At 41.8% G+C, this 27,395-nt stretch overlaps 1 protein-coding gene across 19 annotated transcripts in view; it reads left to right on the forward strand.

Annotated features, from left to right (window-relative positions):
- KMT2C (lysine methyltransferase 2C) overlaps nucleotides 1–27,395 on the forward strand; it is a 335,375-nt gene that overhangs the window by 217,201 nt on the left and 90,779 nt on the right. For 16 of the 19 annotated variants that reach the window (XM_073334588.1, XM_073334594.1, XM_073334591.1 and 13 more), the window contains 8 exons: nucleotides 10,561–10,680; nucleotides 15,984–16,100; nucleotides 19,888–19,959; nucleotides 20,284–20,385; nucleotides 20,552–20,656; nucleotides 21,898–22,079; nucleotides 22,400–22,564; nucleotides 23,169–23,278. In XM_073334588.1, the coding sequence (XP_073190689.1) occupies nucleotides 10,561–10,680; nucleotides 15,984–16,100; nucleotides 19,888–19,959; nucleotides 20,284–20,385; nucleotides 20,552–20,656; nucleotides 21,898–22,079; nucleotides 22,400–22,564; nucleotides 23,169–23,278 (973 nt within the window). The remainder of the gene's footprint in view (nucleotides 1–10,560; nucleotides 10,681–15,983; nucleotides 16,101–19,887; nucleotides 19,960–20,283; nucleotides 20,386–20,551; nucleotides 20,657–21,897; nucleotides 22,080–22,399; nucleotides 22,565–23,168; nucleotides 23,279–27,395) is intronic. The other 3 variants (XM_073334596.1, XM_073334606.1, XM_073334598.1) reach the window with 1 other exon arrangement.

Consider the following 27,395-nt stretch of genomic DNA (forward strand, 5'->3'; position numbering starts at 1 on the left):
ACACATCGCAGTCTCTGTCAACCCCAGAGAGTCCAGCAAAGGGCCTTCGGGCCTAGCCCCCTTCCCTTGCTTCTGACACAGATCTATCCATGTGGATCTCATGCAATAAAGAGGGGTAATTGCAAATCCATTCTTGAGACCCAGAAGGACCCGTGTAGGGGAGGCGAGCCTCAGTGAGGACAAGGGGATTGGGAGCTACTCAAAATATTTTTTTCACAATTTCTGTCCGCCATTATTCTGCTTCAGAGGGGAAGTGAAACTGGGCTCAAATTCCTAAAGGTGAAATAAGTTAATAATCAAATCAATGCTGTTTCCCCAGATCACCTTCGTGGAATGCAGTAGGGTTGGATAATCCCCAGCGCCAGGTTTCCCTTCTCACCTCCGTGGAGTGCAGTAGGGTGAACAATCTCCAGCGCTGTGTTCCCTGGCTCACCTTCATGAGTGGAGCCGATCTATACAGAAAAGACAAAGCAATAGACATGCTTATTTTTCTAGGCATGCATATGTATACCAGACCACTTCCCCCACCCTGCCGTGCACACACAATGGGAATTCTTTAGTGCAGGGAGGCCAGCAGTTGAAATCATAGATAGACAATCAAATATTTTAAAATATCCCCCAAAACAAACAAACAAATAAAACATTAGAGGATAGACTCCGTCAGGAAAGAGTGTTCTGAGTATTGGAAACTATGCTTAGGAGGTCTACAGCTGCCCTCGACCTGCTATAGCTATGTTTTTCTTCTCATGTATCCTGGAATTTCCTGAAAGACTGCAAAAATATCAGACTGTAATCACCAGCTGCCTGTGTGGGTCATTATGCCCTAATGTCAAGGTTATTGTTCTTAGCTTTTGTTGCAGGTTGTCCTGACTTGCAACTACCTCCATCTCCTCCACCCGCAGATGGCTATGGAGTGATGAGAGGTTCACAGGCCGCAATGTGGGAGAACAGGCAGGCAGTAAGGGGCCTGTGGTCCACCATTTCTTTCTTTACTGGGAAGCTGGCAGTCTGTAGACTCTTTGAGGAACAAAGAGAGCTCCCCATAGCTCTTCAGAGAGACCCATCTGTTTGAGGGAATTTAGAAGTTTCACAGTAGTTGAGACACCCACTAGAGTGGTTGAGGAAATTTTAAGTTTTTAAGCAAGAGCAAAAATGCCAGTGGAACATCTGCTTCATGGAGCTTTTAAGCTCTATATTAGCAGAACTGGTAACTGAGTGACATTCTGACCCTATTGAAGTCCGTGGGTTTTTTGCTAGTGATTCCATCAGGGCCAGGATTTCACCCTAAGATACCTACTGTTCATAAGATATGGTGGATTAGGCTCTCAGCATATCTCCTTCCTACTTCCATCTGTACTCATGTATGTGGCTTCTCACTGTATTTTATTCATGTATTTATGTCAATTTATAATCACACTAAAACAGAGCACTGTTTCAAAGTTTCAGATACTTGTTTGGCATATACACAAATAGATAAACTGCCTCAATTGTTCTCCGTTACAAAGGAGAACAATTTTTCTAAATGAGATTTTTGCCTACAAATGAGGTCTTCAGTTTACATGTGAATGTGCAAGGTAATAAGATATTTCTATATTCTTTTCTAACTTTTGCAAGAGAAACTTAAAATAGTATTGGGAAGAAACAGCACTTTGCAATTTTTAAAAGCAAATTCTCAAGCTAAGCTTTGTAAGTGTAACCTTACCTTATCAATTTCTTCAGAAAGAAAATTTACTAGAACATTTATATTAAATGAAAGCCTAAGAATGCATAATTAAGGTTCCAGAAATAACCATAATTCTGCCTACCTGGTCCACAACTGTGAACAATTAATCCTTTTAACACGAAACCACCATATAGCAAATTGACCATAAGATTTGTTTTTCCTAGATAAACCCATGATTGCATGCTGAAATCAGATTGACAAATCTGCCTCCCACTTATTATATATGGGCTACCCAAACACTCTTCCAAGTACAATGCCCACTTCTGGACAGAGAGAAATGTTCACATGTACTCTATTATATGGCATATACATTCCAGAAAAAAATCCTTCAGTATCTCAGACACATTGTTCACTGAGCTGCCCATTCTACCTCATCCTCCCTCCATAGTAGATAGCGTTTGTAATACCCTACAGTATTTTCCTTATTTGCCTAGGCTCTAATCCAGGCAAAGCACTTAAATATATGATTTAACTTGTTAATGTTGAGGTCAGTGGGACTACTCATGCTTAAAGTTAAGCACATGCTTAAATACTTTATTGAATTGGGGCCTAAGTGCTTTGTTTCTGGAGTGGAGTCTTAGTAATGTGTCACAAACACCACATTGTAAGAGAAGTATGATATATCTGCACCCTTGTTCTAAAAGTACTAAAAACTAACATCTGAGATTAGTTAGTATAATAAACATTCACATAATTAATTGATGGGTGCCATTTAAATGTACATTTATGGCAATAATACTGTTGCTGCTTGGGCCAAAGAGAGGCTAGCCAATTGGGGCCTTTCTGGGTTGTTTCCGTTAGTAGGAGAAAATGATGATAGAATCGAATATTTCTTGGGTGCAATCCTGTTTGTTTATAAAGTATGTACATAAAGTCCTGTTTTCCTGAACCCAGTAGGAATGAAAACACACACTCGGAGAAACACTTCCATACACGTAAACAATTCAGGGCTAAATTTTCTCTGCAAGTATGTGGCTTGGATGATATTGGGGATATTCTTTACCAAAAAAAAAATTCTCCTGACAATATGATATGGATCATTAGTCGTTATCTATGAAAGTCGTTATCTAATCCTCCTATGAAATCAGTGTATACATACCATTACAGGGTATCCTGTATTTTAACACTAATATATGAGCCTGTAGAGAAGCTTGTAAAAAGAATGTAGCATAGAGAACTGAATATTTGTGTGGGGGTTTTTTAATGTTAATACTAGAATTATAAATTTTTACTGCAAAGTACTCTGTGTAGTTAAAATTAAGATATTGAAATAACTGCTCTAGTTATTTAAGTAGCTAAGCACAGTAATTTATGGGTGCTTTCAGGTTGGTGTGTTTTTGCTGGTTTGTTTTAGTTTAATTAAATTTTTAACTACAAAGTAATCTCACAACCGATTTTGCATTTTTTTCATCAGGCAAACATTGAGTAGAATCAATCTATGGTCTACCTCACATTTCTAATAGCTATTGTACTTTGTAACGTATTTTTAGTGATTTGTCAGTGATTTTATAATGTGATAACTAAGCTCTGCAAGAGTCATAGAGTTTAAGGCCAAAAAAGACCACCAAGTCATATAGTCTGACCTCCTGAAAACCACAGGCCACCACCAACACCCTACGCTAAACTCAACAACCCAAATTAGACCAAAGTATTACAGCCAACAAGAGACTAAACTATTATGTGCCACAGGCGGAGAACAGGAGGGACTAAGATCGTCCAAATGCCCAGGACCCGGGCAATGGCAGGGAATTGATTAAGTAAGATGTACCCAATTAATCCTGGCAAGTGACCCATACTCCATGCTGCAGAGGAAATGGAAACCTCCCCGCAAGGTCACTGCCAATCTCACCTGGGGGAAAATTCCTTCCTGACCCCATATATGGTGCTTAGATTCTGAGCATGTGAACAGCAACCAGACAGCTAAGCACATGAGAGACTGAGAATGCTTGGTGCCACCTCAGAGCACTGGACCACCCTGTCAATTTCCCGTCTCCAACTGTGGCCATCTCTGAGGTTTTTTAGGAAGGAGACTAAAAAAAACCCCCAGAATATGTTTGGGGGATCCCTTCCTGATCCCTGCAGGTGATCATCTGAAGCCCTAAAGCATCAGCATTAGGAACACAAGATTTAAACCGGAAGGGACTTCCCCCCCCCCCCCACCGGGTTGCTGAGTCCTGCTACCACCATCACAGGCAACCCTGTCATACAGTCCCACTAATAAATTTGTCCAGATCTCTCTCAAAACTAATTAAGTTGTTTGTTTCCACAACTCCTGTTGGGAGACTGTCCAGAATCTCACTCCTCTGATGGACAGAAACCTTCCTCTAGTTTCCAGCCGTAATTTGTTCATGGTCAGTTTATATCCATTTGTTCTTGTGCCAATATTGTACTTTAGCTTAAATAGCTCTTCATCCTCCCTGGTGTTCCTCGCTCTCCCGCCCCCACCCCCACATGTATTTATAAAGAGCAGTTATATCTCTTCTCAGCCTTCATTTTGCTAAGCTAAACAAGCCAACTCTTTCAGTCTTCTCTCATAAGAGAGGATCTCCATTTCCCATGATCGTCCTCATAGTTCTTTTCTGTACCTGCTCCAGTTTGAATTAATCTTTCTTGAACATGGGTGACCAGAATTGTACACAGCATTTCAAATGGGGTCTTATCCGTGCTTTGTACAATGGCATTAATACTTCTTGATCTCTGCTGGAAATGCCTGGCCTGATACATCCTAGGATCGCATTTGCTTTTTTCGCAACCGCATCACATGGGTGGCTTATCGTTATCCTGTGATCGACCCACACACCCAGGTGTCTCTCCTCCTCTGTGGCTTCCAACTGATGAGCCCCCAGCTTGTAGCAGAAATTCTTCTTATTAGACCCTACATGCATGACCTTACACTTTGTACTATTGAATTTAATTCCATTTATGTTATTCCAGTCTTCAAGGTCATTCAGATCTTTCTATATAATATTTCAGTCCTCTTCTGTATTGAGCAAGTCTCCCAACTTTTTATCATCAGCAGATTTCATTAGCACACACCTATTTTTTGTACCAAGGACATTAATAAAAATACTGAATAAGATAAATCCTTATCAATTTTCAAGTCTTGTACTAATCCCCAATTTAACTAATAATTTTCTGTGTGGTACCATGTCAAATGCTTTACTGAAGTTCAAGTATATTAGTCTTCTGCACTTCCTTATCTAAAAAAGTCAGTTATTTTCTCAAAGAAGGAAATCAGGTTAGTCTAATACAGGGGTGGGCAAACTTTTTTGGCTGAGGGCCACATATGGGTGGGGAAATTGTATGCAGGGCCAGGGCAGGGGGTTGGGGTGCGGGAGGGAGTGCGGGGTGTGGGAGGGGGTGCAGTGTGCAGGAACGGGCTCAGGGCAAGGGATTGGGGCAGAGGAGGGGTGTGGGGTGTATGAGGGAGCTCAGGGAAGGGGGTTGGGGTGCAGGAGGGGTGTGGAGTGCAGGAGGGAGCTCAGGGTAGGGGTGCAGGAAGGGTGCGCACTGCGGGAGGGAGCTCAGAGCAGGGGGTTGGGGTGCAGGAGGGGTGTGAGGTGCAGGCAGAGGGCTTAGGGCAGGGAGTTGGGGGGCGGGGTGCAGGAGGGGTTCGGGCTCCAGCCCGGCGCCGCTTACCTAAAGCAGCTCTGGTGTGGCAGCAACGCACACCGGGGCCAGGGCAGGCTCCCTACCTGCCTGCCCTGGCCCCATGCTGCACCACTTTGGGAAGCGGCCGGAACCACATCCCTGAGCAGCCCATTCGGGGGGGGGGGGGGGAGGGGGAGGTGCATAGGGCTCCACGCGCTGCCCTTGTTAAGCCTCCAGGTACCTCCCCCGAAGCTCCCATTGGCCGCGGTTCCCCATTCCTGGCCAATGGGAGCTGCGGGGGCGCTGGCTGGTGGCAAGGGCAATGCACAGAGCCCTCTGCCCCCCCTACCCCCCCCCAGGCCCCAGGAACATGGTGCCAGCCGCTTCTGAGAGCGGCACAGGGCCTGTGGCACCGTTGGAGGCAATCCCGCAGGCCGGATCCAAAGCCCTGATGGGCCAGATCCGGCCCGCGAGCTGTAGTTTGCCCACCCCTGGTCTAATACGATCTGCCTTTGGTAAACACATGTAGCATTATATCCCCTTTTCCATTTATCTCCATTAATTTAATTATTCTTTCCTTCACAATTTATTCCAAAATCGTATATCCCACTGAAGTTAGACTAACGGGTCTGTAATTGCCCCAATTACTTTATTTTCCCTTTCTTAAATATAGGTACAACGTTAGCTATTTTTCAGTCTTACAGTAGTACTGCTGAATAGAAAGATTTGTTAAAGTCCTTGCTACCAGACTATAAATCTTATGTTCCAGTTCTTTCTGTATTCTGGTATGGAATTTATCTGGTCCCCTAATCTGAGCACATTAAGATCTTTGAGTTTTCTACCACTTCAGATGTGGTAATTTCCATTTCTGTGCACTCATGTCCATCAACCATCCTGATTTCTTGCCAATGTTCCGTATTGAAAACGGAGGCAAAGTATTCATTTAGTTTTTGGGGCATACCTAGATTATCTATAAACTCTTCCTCATTCACCCTGCATAGTGGCCCATCCTCATTCTTCCTTACTCTCATTTTATTTATATAAGTAAAAACATTTCTTAATTTCTTTCACATAAGCTAATTCTGTTTGACTTTTAGCAAGTCTCACTTTATTCCTACATTTTCTTATCTTCAAGATGTAGCTTTCTTTGCTGATCAGTCTGTTTTTCCATTCCCTTTAGGTTCTCTGCTTACTGTGAACCGCCTTCGAGGTGGCTATTCATCTGGAGCCTTTCCCTTCATTTTTTTCCCCTTGCTTGGGATGCAAATTGCGATAGTTTTCATATAGTTGACTTCAAGAAATTCCAAGCCTCTTCCACATTTAAGACGTGCGCTGTCCAATGACTTCTTTTACTAATTCCTTTAATTTCCCAAACAATGCCCTTTTGAAGCAAAAAAAAAAAAAAAAAAAAAAACATAGCCGATAACCTGGTTTTGATTAGCCTTCTATTTAATTTAAACTGAATCAACTCATGATTACTTGATGCAAGGTTATTTTTACTATCAGCTCTTCTACGATGTCCTCACTCCTTACCAAAACCAAGTCTGAAATTGAATCACCCATTATTGGTTCAGTAATGTTTTGACAATGAAAACTGTCATTTGTCACATCCAGCAATAAGTGGACCCTACCATTTATTCTCCAGTCTCTGTTAGTCTCCCATTATGAGACTATTCTGAGCTGTAGCTCACGAAAGCTTATGCTCAAATAAATTTGGTAGTCTCTAAGGTGTCACAAGTACTCCTTTTCTTTATTCCTAGTAGTGTTTATCTCTCTAATAGTATTAAAGAGATCTCTCTATATATCTGAGTCCAACCCAAGGGGTTTTAGCAGATCCCTCCTAAGACTATCCCAGTGAAACCTCTTCTACAGTCTTTCCCCAAAATGATTTTGACCTATACAGATTCTGTTTTGTCCATACTACTGAGAGCGCAAAACACTGTGTTGCATTCATTGTATATGTTTTCTATTGTGTATTCTGTTGTAGTGGTTTTTTAATCACTTTTAATCACAGCGGAAGTGCTCAGATACTATGATCATGGTTGTTGATGTGAGAACCTAGATAGAGGGGACTTTTGTTGGTATGTGGGGCTGGGAAGAGGCTGTTATGTTTTTATTGTTATTAGGAGGGTTGTTTTTAATACAAGAAGAGTTAGATTTATAACTATCAAGTTATTTCAGAGTCCCAGTATATATTGTTTTTCCTCTCACTAGAAATGACACAATTGCAATCTGAAAAGATCATATGTGGTATTTTATTAAACATTGAAACAAGATGAAAGCTTATGTTTTGTTCATCTTTATTTCTGATTAAAGTATATTTCGTAAAGGAGGCATTCGGTTGCTAAACACAGCCACTGGTGATTTAGTAAGCTATCCTGACCTTTGTTGATGTTCTGTTTCCTTTTGTTGTAATTTAGTTGCAGCTGTGCTGTTCAGTTCTGAGGACTCAAGAATATGATGGAGAATGAGAACTTCCTGTTTATGTCAAAGTACATAATTATTACCATGGTTTTGATATAAGTGAACTGAATAGAACTTTTTCTCCAGTGTTGTGCTGTAATGGGCATTAATTAAAAGCCAAAATATAATTAATGCATCTCTTTGATGTAATTAATTTGTTCATACTATTGTGGAAGTGGTGTGTTTTTAATTAAATTTATCTAACACAGAATTCAAATGTGTTTCTGAGCTACAATAAAACTTGGATTCAATTGGAAATTTAAACTATAACAATGTGGTTCATAATCATATATAATGCATTTTGTTTTGAAAGATGGATATTTCATATTCAAATTTAAATTTCTATTACATTTTAAATTGACTTGAAATATTTAATTTCTGGAGAAGTATGTTCTCTCTGCAGCAAAATTATTTAATATATTTCAAATAGGACTCTAAATGGTTTTAGGTCTTAAACAGTAGTTTGAGTAATGTGTTTTGAGATCTTTGGATTGTGGCCTTCAAGTGGTGTATTCTCTCCCTTATAAACACAGGATGAGGGGAGGACTTTGATATGCAGAATATGTCCATTATTTTGTTATGGGTAAAGAACAAATACCTGACAAATAATGAACATTAGTTCTTTAGGGGAAAAACAAATCTGAAATCCCAGAAAGATTTTTAATTTAATTTTCTGGAAAATTATCTTGTTCTTGCCCAAACTGGAAGCTAGTGTTCTATCTCCCTTGATGTTAAAGAGAAGCCTGACTAGTCGCCAAGACTTGACATCTTAAATTTCCTGTAGCTCCTGATCTGCTAACATCTCTGACAATGTTATTCTGACAATTAATGTTATTGATAAAAATAATTACCATTCAACAAAATTACTGATTGGTAAAACTACAATACTTTCAACACAGAGAAATTTAACTTCATTGGTAGTCTTTCCATTTCCACTGAGTTCAGTGGGAGTTGTTACACACACAAGGTGACGGGGATTTATTTTTACTGAGGCCTGGTCCACACACAGTTTTTGTACTAGTATAATTATTTCAGGTAGAGTGTGCTTTTTTCCTTTTAAAACCAATATCATTATACCACTATAACCCCTGCGATGGAAGCAGTTATATCAGTAAAAGTTATTCCCCGTCCTATGCAGAAATAGCTATACAGTACTCATATAAAGCACTTTTATACTATTATGGCTGTGTCCACACTAGGGGACTTGTATAGCTTTTAAATATATTGGTAAAGTTAAAGTGCTACAATTTCTGTATGTAGACTAATGCTGACAGAAGTAAAAGTTTTAATCAGCTATTGGATTTAAAAGAAATTGTTTCCCAAATCACTTTATTTTGCTTGACATTGTTTTATATTTCATTTTAAAAACTTGTGATGTGTGAAGCCAGTGTATATTTCTTTATACTTATTGTCACAAAGGCCAATGTTCTAAGGCCTCAATCCTGCAAACACTTGTGGTGTGTAGGTATTTTACATATGTGAATAGTTGGAACTATTCACATGCTGGATTAGGGGCCTAAATTATTGCTGAATGTAGTCTTTTTGGAAATTAACCAATTTTTCCCTATACCATTTAAATCTTAATCTTAGCTATGTTTTTGCTTAATTCCAAAGGAGTGTTAAAATTAGTATAATTTATTATTCTGTAGGAATGCTAAATTGTAAATTTAAAATGAAATTACCTTAGTAAATCATTTGTGCCTTAATCCTGAAGTCCTTACACAGAGTTCAAGCAAAACTTCTACTGCCTTAAATAACAGTGTTGTCTGAAGAACAGGAGTACTTGTGGCACCTTAGAGACTAACAAATTTATTTGAGCATAAGCTTTCGTGAGCTACAGCTCACTTCATCGGATGCATTCTGTTGTCTGAGTAAGAACTGCAGGAACATCAGCAGGTTTCTCCACCCACCCTTAAATTAGCACAGTATTGCTAATCCTATTCTTGTTGTTTTACTCTTTATATTATGGTAGTACACAAATACCGCAATCAGATTGGAATCCCATCGTGCTGGACATTGTATAAATACAAATTAAAATAAAACTATGATTATGTTTTTAAAATTCAGCTTTATATATCCTATATTATGTTAGACATTGTTTGATATTATAGTTTGTTATAATATAAAAAAATTGGAATTATGATTTATAGGTGTGAGCTTTTATAATTGTACGTTTGTGGTGTACTTGCAGGTCAGAGGTATTTTGTTAACTGCTCACATTTATTTTTCATTTTTTTTCATGTTTTAGTTTTATTTTTATCTCTGTGTCTTACATGCTTCTCAGCCTACATGTTGTTTTGATTATCAATAATTTTATATTTAAAAAGTGATACAAGGCCGTCTCTTCCTTCAAAGATGTGGATTGAGATATGGAAGGGAATGTACTCTCAAAACCCATCTATGATCTCAAAATAGTATCTTCTTGGCATGGTGATCCGAAATTTAGAGATTTACTGTGTTGCTATGATTCCTGTCTATGACATGATGATCATCAGTCAACCCTCTTTTCTCACATTTTCACTTTGTAGTTTTTTTAAAGTCACTTTGCAGACCTTTTAACCTCACTGAGGGTTGAAATTTTCTCTACATAAATTTCAGTGGCGGGTTGAAATTTTCCCCATATAAACTAGTTTAGCAGTTAAGTAAATTTAGGAGAAATTGCCTATGCCTGCATGTGCTTTGCTTTTCAGAAACTTTTAGTTGCTTGCTTTATTTTATTTTTATTTCTTTATTTTTATGTTGCTGAGTTTTATACATCTATTTTCTCACCTGCCGTATCCTAGGGGGCTTGGAGTACCAATAATACAGTGAGCCCACCTTCCTGGTCCCCAGACATTTCAGAAGGTCGGGACATTTTTAAATCCAGACAGCTTCCTGGCAGTGCCATTTGGAGCATCAAAGTGGTAAATAATTTGTATTTATATTCATGTATCCATTGCTATCTTTCTGCTATAGAGCCTACTAATGAAAACTATGTATAGATCAACTGAATTAATCTTCCATTTTATCACTGTTAACTTTGACTTTTTAAGAAAACTGTTAAAGTCTGAAGCTTTTAAATTACAAAAATATAAATTTATTAAAGCATACACGGAATGTGATGGCATTGCATAACTTTTGAATTTTATATGGCAAGATAATTTGCATTACCAATTTTTAATGAACTATGTTTTAGTACTTCACTATTTTTTGGCTATTGCTGTTAAATAGCTGTCAAGGAGTTACTTGAGTGAGAGAGAGAGTGAGTGTGTCTGTGTGTCCTGAAGACTGCTGGCAGTAAGGAGTGCCAGACTGAAAAGGACTGAGCTCTGGGCTGTTGCAAAGTGTGTTGCTGTGGAGACATTTTTCAAAAGGCATTCACAGTGACATATGTTTAAACTTAGAAAAAAACTATTTGACTGTCTTAGAAGGGGCCAGGCTACTGTCCCACTGATAGCTACCATCAAAAAAAACAAAGAAATTGAGGGCTTGTCTATACAGAGCAGCAATGCACACTTTAAGGGGGTGATTTCTAAAGCACACTAATGTGCATTAATTGTAGAGTTGCTAGGTGTCCGGTTTTTGACCGGAAGACCAGTTCGAAAAGGGACCCTGGCGGCTCTGGTCATCACCGCTGACCAGGCCATTAAAACTCCAGTTGGCGTGAGGCTGGCAGGCTCCCTACCCGGATCCTCATGACTCCTGGAAGAGGCAACATGTCCCTCAGCTCCTAGGCGCAGGGGTGGTCACGGGGGCTCTGCGCACTGCCCCCACCCCAAGCGCTGGCTCCACAGCGCCATTGGCCAGGAACCGCAGTTCCTGGAAGCAGTGACACATCCCTTGGCTCCTGGGTGGAAGGGTCAAGTGGCTCTGCATGCTGCCTCACCCCAGAGCCCGCACCCCAACCCCCTGCCCCAGCCCTGAGCCCCCTCCCACACTCCAAACCCCTCAGCCCCAGGCCAGAGCCCCCTCCTGATCCCCAAACCCCTCATCCATGGCCTCACTCTAGAGCCAACACCTCCCAGCCAGAGACCTCCCGCACCGTGAACCCCAGCCCTGAGCCCCTTCCACACTCCAAACCCCTCAGCCCAGAGCCCCACACCTCCAACCACAGCTCTCACCCCCTCCCACATCTCAACCCTCTGCCCCAGTGTGGTGAAAATGAGCAAGTGAGTGAGGGTGGAGGAAGAGCAAACAGAGGGAGAGGGCGGGGCCTTGGGGCAGGGCCTTAAGAAGGGGCGGGGCAGGTAGTGGGACAAGGGTGTTTAGTTTTGTGCGATTAGAAAGTTGGCAACCCTAATAATTGGCCAGTGTAGACCCTGCTGCTGTGCACTGAAAGTTCCCTAGTGTGCTTTAGCATAATGCTGTTTCAAACAGCACCACATTAAAGCACACTAGAGAACTTCTAGTGCACACCAGCAGAGTTTACATGGACCAGTTAACACACAACACATTGGCGTGCTTTGGAGATTACAACACCCCCACTCCTACCCCCAAAAAAATAAATAAAAGTGTATGTTACTGCTCTGTGTAGACATGCCCTTACTGGGATTATTACAACGCTAAAAAGAGAGAGAGAGAAAACTTAATGAAAAAATATAAAACCATAAGTAGGTTGATGTTGATTTCAATTGATTTATTTTCATCTCACTTTAATTATCATGCTAATTTGCTTTATTTTAATTTGATATTATCTTAGCTATTTCTGCTTGAAACATTAATTTTCAGCATAATGTCCAGCATTAACAGTGATACAGGTTTGTGCTATTTCTGTCACATTGTTAGTCTTGTGAAAATAAAAATACTGATGTGCAATCTAAAACACGCAATGTTAGGAATTTGTCCAAGCATTTTACTTCTAAAGAAAGTGAATCTTCTATGCAGTGTGTATATATTTTACACTCTATACAGAGAGGGGGAGAAATTAAACATTTCACTTGGCTACTTAAAGAAACTTTAGCCATCAACACCTCCTTCCTTATTCTTATTTCTAAAATGCTGTATGATTGCATTGCCTGACAGTGCACAGTTACTTTAATTTATAGTTCCAATAATATTGTTACTAGTGGAATATTTGGATTCTACCTTGCAATAACTATCACCACAAATTTCTATACCAGGGGTTCTCAATCTTTTTCTTTCTGAGGCCCTCACAACATGCTATAAAACTCCACAGCCCATTTGTGCCGCAACAACAGTCTCTCTGTGTATAAAAGTGAAGGTCAGCGTTAGGAGGTAGCAAGCAGGGCAACTGCCTTCGGGCCCACACCACAGGGGACCCCATGAAGCTAAGTTGCTCAGGCTTCAGCTTCAGCCCTGGGTGGCGGGGCTCAGAGCACTGGGCTTCAACCCCAAGGGTTGGGGCTTCGACTTTCTGCTGTGGACGCCAGCAAGTCTAATGTCAGCTCTGCTTGGAGGACCCTCTGAAACCTGCTTGCGTCCCCCCAGGGGGCTCTGAACACCTGGCTGAGAACCACTATTCTATATCTTCTATAAAAATAGGGGATGGTATATCTGAAAATACTATTGGCCCTATTGAGGCGATAATGTTACCTTAAATCCATGGAACTCTTATGAATATTAACGGAAGCTATTCACATGGGTCTAGAGCAGTGATCACCAGCCAGTTACTCACGATTGACTGGTCAGTCGTGATCTCTGGTGGTGTAGCAGTGCTGCTGCTAAGGCAGACTCCCTGCCTGCCCTGGCCTCACATCACTCCCGGAAGTGGCCAGTACAGCCCCGGGTGAAGGGCAGGGGTCTTCCTATATGCACTGCTCCTGCCTGCAAGCACCGCCCCTGCAGCTCCCATTGGCCGGGACCAGGGAGCTGTGGCCAATGGGAGCCGCGGGGGCAGTGCTTGCAGAGAAGGGCAGCAAGCGGAGCCATGTCCATTTCCCCCTTCTCCTCGCTGCAGGGGCCTGTTGGCCCCTTCCAGGAGTGACGTGAGGCCAGGGTAGGCAGGGAGCCTGCCTTAGCTGGCAGCAGCCACTCTGCACCACAGACCGGGAGCTGCCAGAGGTAAGTGCTGCCTGGTGGGAGGCCACATCCCAACCCTGAGCCCCCTCCCAGAGCCAGCACCCCATACCCCCTCCTACACCCTGAGCCCCCTCCTGCACCCCAAGTCCCAGCCCTGACCCCCTCCCAGAGCCAGCACTCTGTACCCCCTCCTTCACCCTGCCCCAGCCCTGACCCTCCTCCCAGAGCCTGACCCTATACCCTCTCCTACACCCCAAGCCCCTGCCCCAGCCCTGACCTCCCCCTCCCAGAGCCAGCACCCTGTACCCCTTCCTCTACCCCAACACTCTGCCACAGCCCAGAGCCCCCTCCTGCACCCAAACTCCCTCCCAGAGCTTGCACACTCGCCCCCTCCTGCTCCCCAATCCCCTGCCCCAGGCTCAGCCCAGAGCCTCTTCCCACATTGTGAACCCCCCAGCCCAGAGCCATACCCCCTCCCGAACTCCAAACCCCTATCCTTGCCTGTTGAAAGTGAGTGAGGGTGGGAGAGAGAGAGGGGGATGGAGTGAGTGGGGCAGGGCTTTGGGGAAGGGGTGGGATAGATCCCAGGTTGCCCTTAAATTCAAAAGGTGATCTTGGGTGTAAAAAGGTTGGAGACCACTAGTCTAGAGCAGCGGTTCTCAAACTGTGGGTCGGGACCCCAAAATGGGTCGCAACTCCATTTTTATGGGGTTGCCAGGGCTAGCATTAGACTTGCTGGGATCCAGGGCTGACACTGAAACACAAGTTCCACCCCCATTAGGGTTGGTAGAGCTCAGGCTCTGGCCCCCTCTCCTGCCACCCAGGGTGGCAGGGTTGGGCTTTACCCCACCCTGCACCCGGGGTCATGTAGTAATTTTGTTGTCTGAAGGGGGTCGCGGTGCAATGAAGTTTGAGAACTCCTGGTCTAGAGCATCTTCCATTGACATTAAGGAGAGTACCGTAGTTCAAAGGCAGTACGTGCCTTTTATTGAGTGAATTGTTTTGTCTTGGTATTTTTGGCATCTTAAAATAGTTTGGAGCAAGCATTCAGATAGAGATTGTAGACTTGTAGATATTTTGTGGACAGCAAAATTAAGTTAGAGTAGAGTAGCTGTTAACATAGATTTCTTCAAATGCATTTAAAACAAGGACAAATGCTATGTATCTAGTAGTAGAAAAGCATAGTAGGAAATCCGCTGTATTGAATATATACCTTAACTCTCATTGTATAAGAACAGAAGAAAAGGTCTAAGGTATGTGTAATCTGTTCAGATGTGATCTGAAAAATATCAGCCACAATTCTATAGAGACATAGCAAACAATAATGTTTTCCTCTTTTGGAAGTGATCAGTGAGTTTTCTATGTTTTCTTTTGCTTTGTTTTATTTTGTTTTTCTAGTTCAGTGTGAAATAAAAAATCTTATTCATGAAAGCCAAATTAATTAACAATAATAATGTCAGGTAATTAACATTTGAAAAAGTATGAAATTTACTCCTCGCCCTTCCCCCACCCCACCCCCAATTCGCTGTATTTAAATTCACCTCATCAGTTAAGGGATCCCAACTCAGCACTGTCACCAAGCATCTACAGATTAAACAAGGGTGGGAAAAAGAACAAACCACTAGCAATAAGTGTAAATATTACAAATAAAAATATTTTAGTATTATAAATAATACTTTCTTTAGGGTATTAAACAAATTAAACACTGAAATCTCGATCTTGTTCCGACTGAATCAGTGGGAGTTTAGTCACTGACCTCTGTGGGAGCAGGATCAAGCCCTAACAACTTTTAATGTCTGTGTGACTATTTACAGCAAAGAAGTGTAGCTACTGTATAACCAGTAAAGTGCCCACGCAACAGTCCTAACACACCTGGCTGTGTCTGAGCTGCATGTTCTTAAAGAATCGAACAAGAGGTAGAGTTTAGCTGGAGTACTAGGCAAGAGGGAGAAAATGTATTTCAATATTACCAGCTGTGCCTGTAGTAAAAATTAGTGTGTGACAGGTTTAAAGTACTTTTGTTGAAGGCAATCCTTTTTATAATGGTTGAAGACCACAGACAGAGGAAAAGGTTTTAGTCTGAAGTTAAAGGTATTCTACTACAATTTATGCAGAGATTTAATAATGGTGGTCTGGCTTGCCTATATCCACTTGAAATCACAGTTCTTCTTATTTATAATTACAAGGAAGTGTCCCTACACTAAAAGAGATCTGGGTTGTATTTAAATTGCTCTTGTATATTAAATAGGGCCGTGGATCAGGATTCGCAGGGAAGCGGAGACCACGTGGTGCGGCTCTTTCAGGAAGAGGTGGCAGAGGTAGATCAAAACTGAAGAATGGGATTGGGGCTGTTGTCACTCCAGGGGTAAGAACTTATCTTTTTAATCATATGTGTAGTTTGGTTCATTATTACAGCTCTCATTTTTTTAGAGAAATTTTGTATCTAAACAAAATAAGCAATGAGAAATAGTTTTGATAACATTCTAGTTTTCATTAAATGTAATTATATATTTTAGATAAAAATGGGGACTAACCTGTAGCTAATGGATCCAGAACAATTTTACATCATTTACATTCCCTTTTAAAAGGATATGGTTGAGGATCATTCTTTCCACTTCCACACATGGAGGTGACACTAATTAAGGGAGCTTTCCACTGGGCCCAGTAGACGTGGGGAAAACAAGACCTATACTGGATTATATCACCTTCTCTCAACCCTGTTATAATTCTCCTGAGGGTACTCCAAGGGTATTGGGGGTCTGTGATGAAGAGCTGTCCATGGAAAGCTCTTCTTCTTAGGGCCCCAATTCAGCAAAGAACATAAGCACGTCTCACTTTAGTTATGTGAGTTGTCCCATTGGCTTCCTGGAACTACTTATGTGCTTAAAGTTAGGCATGTGCTTACATACCTTGCTGAATAGGGGCGTAGCTGTTGATATCAACTTGAATATCCACAACTATCTTAATGCTACAAAGCACTAATTTACACTTATGGAAAAGCCTAATATTTTAATAGGAGTGCAGCCAATAGCTTTTACAGAAATAATTACTAAACATTTATAAAATTCAGTAGAAAATATGGTTTCCTTTTTGTCTAATTCTGTAGGTTGGTCTACACCAGGGATCTCAAACTCAAATGACCATGAGGGCCACATGAGGACTAGTACATTGGCCTGAGGGCTGCACCACTGACCCCTCTTCCCCGCCTCTTCCCACTCCTTCCATGCCCCCATTCCAACCCCTTCCCTGAAATCCCCATCCCAACACTGTCCCCTCCCTGCCCCTAGGGGGTGCAAGAGGGGTGCAGGGTGTGGCAGGGGGCTCAGGGCAGAGGGTCAGGGTGCAGGAGGGGTGTGGGGTGTGGCAGGGGGTTGTGGTGCAGCAGGGGGCTCAGGGCAGGGGGTTCGACTGCAGGAGGGGTTCGGGGGCGGGTCTGGCCCAACACACACCAGGGGCAGGGCCGGCTCCCTGCCTGCTTTGCCCCCGCCTTGCTCCGGGAAGCAGCTGGGACCTGGGGGAGTGGGGCACAGGGGTCTGTATGTTGCCCTGGCCGCTCCTTCAGGTACCTCCCCCAAAGCTCCCAGTGGCTGGGAACAAGGAACCGCGGCGAATGGGAGCTTCGGGGGAGGTACCTGGAGGAGCGGCCAGGGCAACACACAGACCCCCTGTGCCCCACTCCCCCAGGTCCGGAGCGGTGTGGGGGCAAGGCAGGCAGGGAGGGAGCCTGCCCTGTCCCCGATGCGCGCCGGCCCAGAGCTGCTCTAGATAAATGTTGAGGGGCTGCGGGGAGCTGGCAGGCCACAGAAAATAACCCTGCAGGCCGCATGTTTGAGACCCCTGGTCTACACATAGAAAGGTGAACATTTGCTACTAAATTGTATAGAATTTTTCCATGAAGGCCTAAAGCTTTATTCTATGCCCATTGAAGTTAATGGCAGCCTTTCAGTTTACTTCAGTGAGCACCAGATCAGACTCTTAAAGAAGACAGATTTTGCACTGAGATGTGGTGGCTATACAGTGGTAGCAAGGGGGGAGGTAGCAGTGCAAAGGCACCAGCCATCTCCTGCATCTGGAGTCTTTTTTCCACGGATGGGACTTTATAGCATTAGGAGATCATACCCCTTCAACCACCTGATGCCCCAGCCACTGTGGAGGGATGAGTAGTTGGCAGCTCCATATAGTCAAACTTGCAGAGTTTCTTGGTTCCCACTCTACTACTTCAGCTACTTTTTCTGCAGAAGGGTACAATTAGCCAAGGATTTTAGGTCCTACAATTTTGGATCACCTCAAAATTGTGATAGTTTGATCCTCCAAATTCTAAAGCTCAAATTCTGCCCTCTGGTGCACAGAAGTAGTTCCCATTAAGTTAGTAGGACTTGCCAGCAACACTTAACGAAAAATAATTATTCTTGTAGCTGTGCTGACATCAGTTAGCATTGCCTCAGAACGATGTTTGGACTGGTGAGCTGCTGCATGGGTTAAAAATAGTGTTTAAGCAGAAATGGCATTGTCAACATGAGGTTTATGAGGAATTCACTTTAAAAAAATCCACATTTGTCAACTCAAGTGGCAGTGGGGAAGAAAGGCAGGAAAAGAAAAAGATTCTTTTTCTCAAAGGGTTTTACAGAATCCTTTTGGAGAAGACACTATAAGTACTATTCCTGAAGGAGATGACACTTAGCCACGCAAAATGTTTTCATCCCTAGGACTATGTACTTCATCTTCCAAACTCTCACAGTCCCTATTGGCTCATAGCGCAAGAGTCCTGGTTGGATCATCTAAACTAGCAGAACATCATACATAGGGAGATTTGCCTATAGTCAAAACAGTTTAGCTGTTCATTAATGTTTCCTCCACAGTCTTGAAAAATTATGATAATTATTTTGTTCAACCAAGAGGCAGGGGAACTACACACCTAATTCATGAATCCAGGCAAAATAGTGCTACTCTTAATCAAAGGAACCTAGTGTAGTAGACCCCCTTCATTCAAATAAAAAACAAAGGATTGAAATATCACCATTTTTAGCCCTCTCCTTCCCTATATTTTTTTTTAAAAAGCTCTAATATGAGAAGTTGATAATTCAAGCATTCTATTTAGTGCTATACCAGGTGTGACTGAACATAGAAAAAATGTAGTTAGAAATTATTGTTCAAGCTTATGCATTTGAGAAATCCAGTCATAGTATTATGAATTTGTCAGATGTTAGTTGTCTTTCATAGATCCTTGGTCACTCTGATATGGCTCAGGAGGGTGACAAGTCTGTGTTGGATTTTAAATCAGAAAACAGTGAATTGTCTTGCTTTTCTGGGTTTATTTCCCAGACATAATCTTCTAATAAAGGTTTGTTAGTATCTTTGGCTTATTTTGGAAGCCTGATTTATGATTGTTTATTTATGTAACTAATTGTATCTCATTATTGAATCAGTATAAATATATGTAATGATGTAATTATGTGCAATTACAATGTAATATTGCATTTTTAAAATTCTTGCTGCATTTTGTGAAGACCATTTTATACATAACACATAGCTTTTTAAAGTCTGGCTCAGTTATTTGAAAATATTTTAATGAAATAAGTGTCTTCAGGTCTAAAAGTATGGGAAAATTGTTTAAAATAAAGTGAAAACATTGAGTTATGGAAGCACAAAAACACATTTTAAAAATCCTAATATCTGTCTGGGGGCTTTATGTGTGTTGCCTTCATATAATCTAGATGCTTAAATTGATTTTTGTTTTGGTTTTTTTGTGGGAGGAAATTTGCTTATTGGCTGTGGTCTAAATGTCTGTGCAAAGTTTTCAAACCAGAGTTAATTTTCACAATCACAGTATAAAACCCTATAGAAACCCATGAATGGGAACAGCTGCACAACCTTAACTGCTAGCCATCATTTCTTTAATACAACCGGAGTACTTATCTAAATCAAGTATAAAAAAAAAAAAGTAATATATAATTTGCTTGAGCTTCATTGTTCTTCAATTATGGGTATATACTACATCTTTAATATTAAAATGTGCTATTAAATGGGCTTTGTTTATTAATGAGCAAGAATAACAGCAAATTTAGCATATTCAGATAAACCTCTGTTTAGCACAAAGTGCATTTCTGTCAACCTGTTCACTGCCTTCCCATTTCCCCCATGTGGATCCCAAGATGCATAAGAGTACTATCTGGAGGAACGGGGAAGAGAGACTGCTGCAGAAACGTTTGACATCTTTCTTTGTGGTGAGCAAAAGTTAAGCAGAAGGGACCCTCCACATGATGAAAAAAATGGTACAATGTGGCCACCAGTGTGTAACTTCTGGCAAATGTGGATTTTACTGGTGATTACTTTGTATTAATAAACATTTGCACGGTTTCCTGATGAATACCCAGAAATATAGATCTTGAAACCAGCAAATGTTTTTTACAGTTTATGATAGTCTGTATATATTTATATTCTGAAATATTGTACTACTTGTTCAGTTCCAGAAGGACAGTAGTAAACAAGAGTGAAAAGTTTGTATCTTCAGCTATGAAAATATATTCATATGATGTTGTTTTTTGTAGGTCACAACCATGGATGTTTCATCTAACAAAGATGAGGAAGAAAACTCGATGCATAATACAGTTGTACTATTTTCTAGCAGTGACAAGTTCACTTTACATCAGGTTGGGATACCAGTTACTCTGATGGTTGTAATGAAAAAGGATTAAATGTCTTTGTTATGAGTTGAATTATCCAATGTACGGGTGGGGTTTTACTTTAGAGCAGCTGCATAGTGTTGGATGTTGTGTATTTGCCCATCTTTGAAAACTGTTCTTTCTGTTGTTCTAGGATATGTGTGTAGTTTGCGGGAGTTTTGGCCAGGGTGCAGAGGGCAGGTTGCTTGCATGCTCTCAGTGTGGTCAGTGTTACCATCCCTACTGTGTCAGTATTAAGGTAAGTACATTGTTACATTAAAATTATTTGACAATATTGTTTGCATATTGTACTTGAATAGCACCTCATTGCTTCCAGTTTTGTCATAATTAGGAGAGTGATTATCTTGTTAAATATTCTTCAGCTAATGTGACCATTATTTGTATGCAACTTGTGAAAAACTTTAATTAAATGTCATTTTATAGTATGCACTGCCTCAAGAGAAATTAACCTTTTTTCTAATTTCACAATCATAAATAGCACTTATTAATCTAGCTGTTGGTTAAAATAACATGTTAAAATATAAGCTTAAAATCTTAACACGAGCAGAATTTTTTTAAGAAAGAAATTATAGTGCAACTTCATTTGCTAGGGTGTCAGGTTTAAAAAGTTGATTCAATTTGTCTGTTGGCTGTCAGAATTGACAGCAACTAGAGTAGTTAATACATTTCAGATTCATTAGTCTAGGAGAGAACGTGAGAAAATTAAATTTGAATGGTATGAGATGACTTAGCAAGCACATAATAAGCTATTTACTGCAGCATATAAACTGTCTGTTGCTCATTATATAAGTGCAGTTATGTAAAATGTGGGTATTTTTTAAGATACCATTGGGTTTTACTTTGCTTTTACATGTGCTTTATGAAATGCTGTGTGCATTTTTCATGAGAATATAATTTGGTTCTGCATTCAGATGATACTCTTAAATTATATTTTAAATAACTTCAAATGGATGATTTGGTTCTACTCACTAAAACCCCAGTGTTAGGCCTCACAAAGAATTTGGAATGAAACAGGATTTTTAATGAGTTCCATCTTGGCTTTGCTACAGGCAAACGTATTGTTGCACTTCCCCATGAGCAGCCTGGGAAAGAGCTTGTGACTCCCATGTTGCTCCGAGGGAGTAAACTGCACTGGTAGAGACCCCAGTACAGCATATGTTCCCAGAATGCTGCCGAGCTATGCAGGCTGTCACACTGTGGTGTCAGAACCTACACTCCAGCCAGTCCCTTCCCGTTCTGCTACTTTCCCCACCCACCTGCGCAAGTAGGGGATATATAGCAGCTTTGCAAAGCTTGCTTCCCTTCCTTTGTTGCTACCAGTGATGCAGATAATCAGCACAGGTGCAGCATCTCTTTACACCTCTACCTAGCCAGATCAGCAGTGGACCCAATGTTTACTATATTGAAATAAATGTATACAACATTTAAAGCCTCTACAGTTGTTTGGGAATAAGTTGCACACTGCCTTCCTATCTGCAGATTACTAAGGTGGTGCTCAGTAAAGGATGGAGGTGCCTGGAGTGCACAGTGTGTGAAGCCTGCGGGAAAGCTACAGATCCAGGAAGACTGCTTCTCTGTGATGACTGTGACATCAGCTACCACACTTACTGCCTAGATCCCCCACTGCAGACAGTTCCCAAAGGAGGCTGGAAGTGCAAATGGTGTGTTTGGTTCTGGTGTCAGAAATATTTACTGTTGTTTCTTTTTCATTTCACTGTATTTAAAACTAGTATTAAAATATTTCAGCTAAGTATTTCCAATGTCAGTTTAACCATAATTTCTCTTTTAATTCAAGTAATGTTTGAGGGCAGGCATATATTGAACAAAAACACCTACCAGATTTCTTATTTGATCAGCCACAATTTAATGTGGAAATCATTGTCTTCCATTAATACTGTGTATTGTGCCAAGGATGCTGCAAGTGTAAACAATCTTACTTTGAACCCAAGACAATAAAGACATTCTTGTTTGTGTTTTGCAGGTGTGTTTGGTGCAGACACTGTGGAGCAACTTCTCCTGGTCTAAGAAGTGAATGGCAAAACAATTACACACAGTGTGCTCCTTGTGCAAGTTTATCTAACTGCCCAGTCTGCTTTCGCAACTATAGGGAAGAAGAGCTCATTCTTCAGTGTAGGCAATGTGATAGGTAAGAGTTTCTAACATTTTGTGAAATTATTTTCTATGAGTCACATTTTACGCTAATGATGCAACATGGTACGGATGGGAGGAAGGGTTGTCCTGTGGTGAAGCCAGCTGAAGTGGGACTCAGAATTTATTAATTCATTTTCCAGTTTTGCCACAGATTTCCTGTGCGAGTCTGGGCAAATTACTAAATTTCTCTGTATCTTGGTTCGCTATCTTTAAAAGTGATATTTGCTTACCTCACAGGGTTGTTATGAGTATAAATCTATAAGTACTTGACAGAGTATCATATAAATAGATAAGAACAAAACAGACCATCACATATACAGGCAAAGCAATGCTAAAAAGTGTCTGAACACAAATATAGTTTTCCTTCTTATTAAGGGTGATAGATAATGTAAGGGAGTGTTTACAGTATTTAAACACATGTACAGGAAAAAGCATACATAGAGAACATGGATCATCATTGTTTCTTCCTAAAATAATCAAACTATATAAATATTTCCTTTATTTATTATTACCTCAAAAACCATATACTGATATTTGGGTCTCTTAAATGTTAGCCATTTCCTTTAAATTTTATTCCCCCTCCCCCATTTAATTTCTAGATGGATGCATGCAATCTGTCAGAATTTAAACACAGAAGAGGAAGTGGAAAGCATAGCTGATATTGGTTTTGACTGTACCATGTGTAGGCCGTACATACCACCAACAAATGGTAAGAGGACTTTTGAAACCGATGACTTGGCAGCTGTGCACAATGCAATACAGTAGGTTTGGGAATGTTTTTATGGTTCTGTGCTATGGTTGGTAAAGTCCTCGATCATTGCAGAACGGAGGCTTTCCAATTATTAGAGGCTAGTTCTTTAGCACCCCATAGTGACTGACTGTAGGAGCGCCATTGCAGCATCAGAAAAGATTTAGCAGATTGTCAACGGTTGAGTTATGTGATATAGAGGGGGAATATGACCAGTTTGTTGAAGATGGGTTGGGTTAATATCCATAAACCCTATGCGAGCCGGAGATCTGTTTCAAATCATGGTGTTGGGAAGATGAAACACGGCTCAACTTCCCAGCTGTGAGCTGGGAAAAAAGAATTCATACTCCTTAAAGATATTTGCACAAGAATCTCTGCTTCCAGTTCCAGACAAGGCAAACCTCTCTGAACTTAACACTTTCAGACCTTCTGAGGTAGCAGTAGTGGTATCCAGAGTGTACGTGACCTTTTCTCTATCTTCGACAATTACACACTGCTAATGCCACCACTTCCGCCCCCAGAACTTTGTAGCCAGTTCCTTCTTGACTACCATCAGTGAAAGAACTCTCTGCTGGAGTAGCATCCAAATCACTTAACAGCTGCAGCCATGCTCTCTCCATATTACAGTATTGCCAACCTGAAGAGATAAAAAATCATGAGTTGGACTCCCTTAAGAGATCAAAAGTCATGAGTCCAATCCCCGAAAATCATGAGACTGTTCCAAAAATAATGATTGAAAAAAAAATGAATTGGAGTACGGGGGGTTGTCTGTCATTTGATTTTTGAACCCCTCCCCGCACCCATCCCTTGTGTGCGTGAGCAAGTGAGACAGTATTGTCAAACTTCAATCTCTCGAGTTTATTGGGAAAGTGATTTTGGTCTCTGCTGAAGGAGCTCTCACCTCCACGTCTGCCCATCCCCACCCCAGCAATTCATTCTGCTCCCCTCAATCCAGACTGCACCCCATCAGTTCAGCTCTCCCGCAGTCAATTCCCCATGTCCCCTGTCCCTCAGTTCTGCCTCCCATCAGCTACCTCCCCCCCCTTAGTTCTGCCCCCCAGCTTCACCTGTGCTTTTACTGGGGTTCTTCAGCCTCTTTTCCCAGGCCTCGGAGGGCTGCAGCAGGTCCCCTTCTTCCCCTTCTAGGCAGAGAAGGAGCAATTCCTTCCTAGGCTGGATGTTGCAGGTGTGGGGGAGGAGCAGAGGTGCCCTCCTGTCGCTCACAGGTGATGGGGGAGGAGGGAGTGGAGCTACCCTGGGCTCTTTACATTCTTCCTTCCCCCTGCCCTCCTGTGAGAATGGCTTTGGGCTGCTGAGAGGATGGAGGAGAGCTCTGCCTGGAGCAACACTGATTGGTTATTCTGCCCCAGGAGGCTGGCAAGTGAGTCAGAGAGCCAATCAGAGGGCTCATATTAGCTAGAGGACTATAGCTTCACATCTTATCACAAGACTGGCTCCAGTCCCAGCCAGAATTATATCATGTGAAAAAATTGCACAAGTTGGCAACACTATTGTCTTATTACCCATTCTTTTATAGGACTGACTGACTGATTTCTGCGGCTGATGGTTCTTCTCTTCCTTTGTTGTTCTCCTTGACCACACTGCAGCCTTTGGCATTGTGGGAAACCATTCTGTCTTCTAGAACCACTCCATAATTGTGCAAGTGTGTCTGCTTCTCTCCTGCCATGGTTCTCCTATATATTGAACCATTTTTCATTTGTCCCTGGTGGCAGTGAAACCTCTGCTCTAGAGCTTGTCTTCGCTGCTAAAAAACCTGTGATTTTATTTCGGGATAACCGTCACGTGTGAGCTATCCCAAGGGAAAAACACAGTGAAGACAAGGCACATCAATTTTACCATGAGATAAACTTGCTAAGGTTAGTCCTATATTTCCACCTGGAGTTGACCGCAGAAAGCATACCTTGCAGTAAAACTAAAGTGCCTTATCTTCCCTATGTTTTTATCTTGGGGTATCTCAAATGTGTTAGTTACCCCGAGGTAAAAAGTACCGGGTTCTTTTAGCAGTAAAGATAAGCCCTAAGGCTGCTCTTCTGGAAGGTTAAATTTGCAACCTTCTGCTTTGTTCAGTCTAAGGCTATGTGTATGCTGCAGAGTTTTGTCAGCAAAAGGCAGCTTTTGGACACAAAACAGTGGAGGTGCACACACTGCAATGCCACTTTTGGCAACAAAATTCTTCAGTTTTGGCAACAAAATAAAACCACCTTGACAAGAGGCGTAAAGCTTTTTGTGGCAGACTTAAAGCGGCAAAGTGTCAGATGCTGCTGTTTGTTTTATCGCCATAACTGGCCTCCCCCAGTATCCCACAATGCTCGCCGTGACCGCTCGGTTTACTGTTTTGAACTCAGCTGCCCTGCCGCCATGCGCCCCTCTCCTTTCAAAGCTCCCGGAAGTTCTGACAGCTGAGTATGCAGCTCAGCTCCAGCAACAAAGAGCAAATCATTAACATGGAATGCTCCTGCTCTATGAACAAAGAGGCAGGCAGGCAGGGCGGATGTGTGTGTATGTGAGAGACTGCTATACTGGCAGAGCCAGGGAGGGAGGCTGGGGCTGATGTCGGGGGTCTCCTCTTCCCCTTGCCTTGGGACTTGCTTCCCGCAGCTGTCTGAACTTAAAGACAGCATGCCGACACACTCACTCTTCCCCAACACACACTCTGTTTCTGTTTCTCCCATACACGCACATGCTCCCTGTCTCACCCTCTCTCCCCTCCTCCCTCCCACCCCCCACACTTGAGTTGAAAAGCGGCTGACAATCTAGTAGGGTGCCTGTGGAATGATGGGACTGAAAAAGCTGCATCATGTGATGGTATACCTTCCCCATAAGGCATTACAAACCCTTCCCAAAGCATCCTGCAGCCAGTTGCACAGTGGGATAGCTACCCACAGTGCACTGTTCTCTGTGTCGATGCAAGAGGTGCTAGTGTGGATGCGCTCTGCCAACACAAGGAGCATAATGTGTACGTGCCATAGCAGTTTAATTAAAGCGGCATTGCTTTTGGCGACAAAACTCTGCAGTGTAGACATAGCCTAACTGCTCTCTCGGTCATCCATCTGTACTCTGAGCTTAATTACCTTTTTTCCACTGATACTCAACTCTACGTATCTTTCACCATCCCTAAAGACTCCTCCCTAAACACCTTCTTTAGTTCTCCCCTTCGGCAAGAAGAATATCCTTGAAGACCATTCCATTTCTGTCTCCATCCTCAATTCAGATCTGCCATTTCTCTCTATTATCTGTATTAATCTTCTTATCTCAGTTATCTGTAAATCTGTCTCTTGCCACTGTCAAAACATAATTTGTTTGCGCAACTTCCTTGACTTTGTCTCTAGAGACTTCACCTTTGCCATCAACTGTTTGACTATTGCACCTCTTTCCTAATTGACCTCCACAAGCCCCAAGTCTCCACACTGCAGCATGTACATGAATACCACTGCCCACTGTCTTGCTTATCAGTGAAATATACCAAATCACCCCATCCTAAATCACCTCTATTTACTTCTGTTCCAGTTCAAAATTGCCCTTTTTGTTTTAAAACACTCTGTGGACTAGATCAGTTGAGCTCATATGTGAAGTCTGACTCTACTGACCTTCCCACTCCACTCATTAGTATCTGCCTGCTTCTGTCCTTTCCTGTAGTCTCACTGGAGCTACTTTTGCCTTTCCTCCTGCGGCGTTCCTGTTTTCCCTCTATCTCATCACTTCAAAGCCCATTTCCAAATTTCATCTTCAAATGTATCTTTTCTTCCTTACTTTTTCCTGTTCACTTTTGACTCTTGTGTATGTCACTTAATTTCTTTCACTGTTGGGGGATTGTTGATTGATTACTTTAAGTTATTAATCAAAGTGCTTAGCTAATTATTTTGTGATTTTCACCATTTAGCATTCTCAGATGGTCTGTAATTCTGGCATAATATAATTAAAGCTTGTATAAATGACACTGACAGAAAATAAAGTTGTGTTGCATAAGTGTATTATTCAGTGATATTTTTAAGGGAGTCTTGTTGATTCGTTCAGGCCAAACTTTCACTGGTCTCAATTTTTTGAATATTTTCTATGA

This window comes from Lepidochelys kempii, chromosome 2 (genome assembly GCF_965140265.1).
Source record: "Lepidochelys kempii isolate rLepKem1 chromosome 2, rLepKem1.hap2, whole genome shotgun sequence".
NCBI classification, from domain to species: domain Eukaryota; kingdom Metazoa; phylum Chordata; order Testudines; family Cheloniidae; genus Lepidochelys; species Lepidochelys kempii.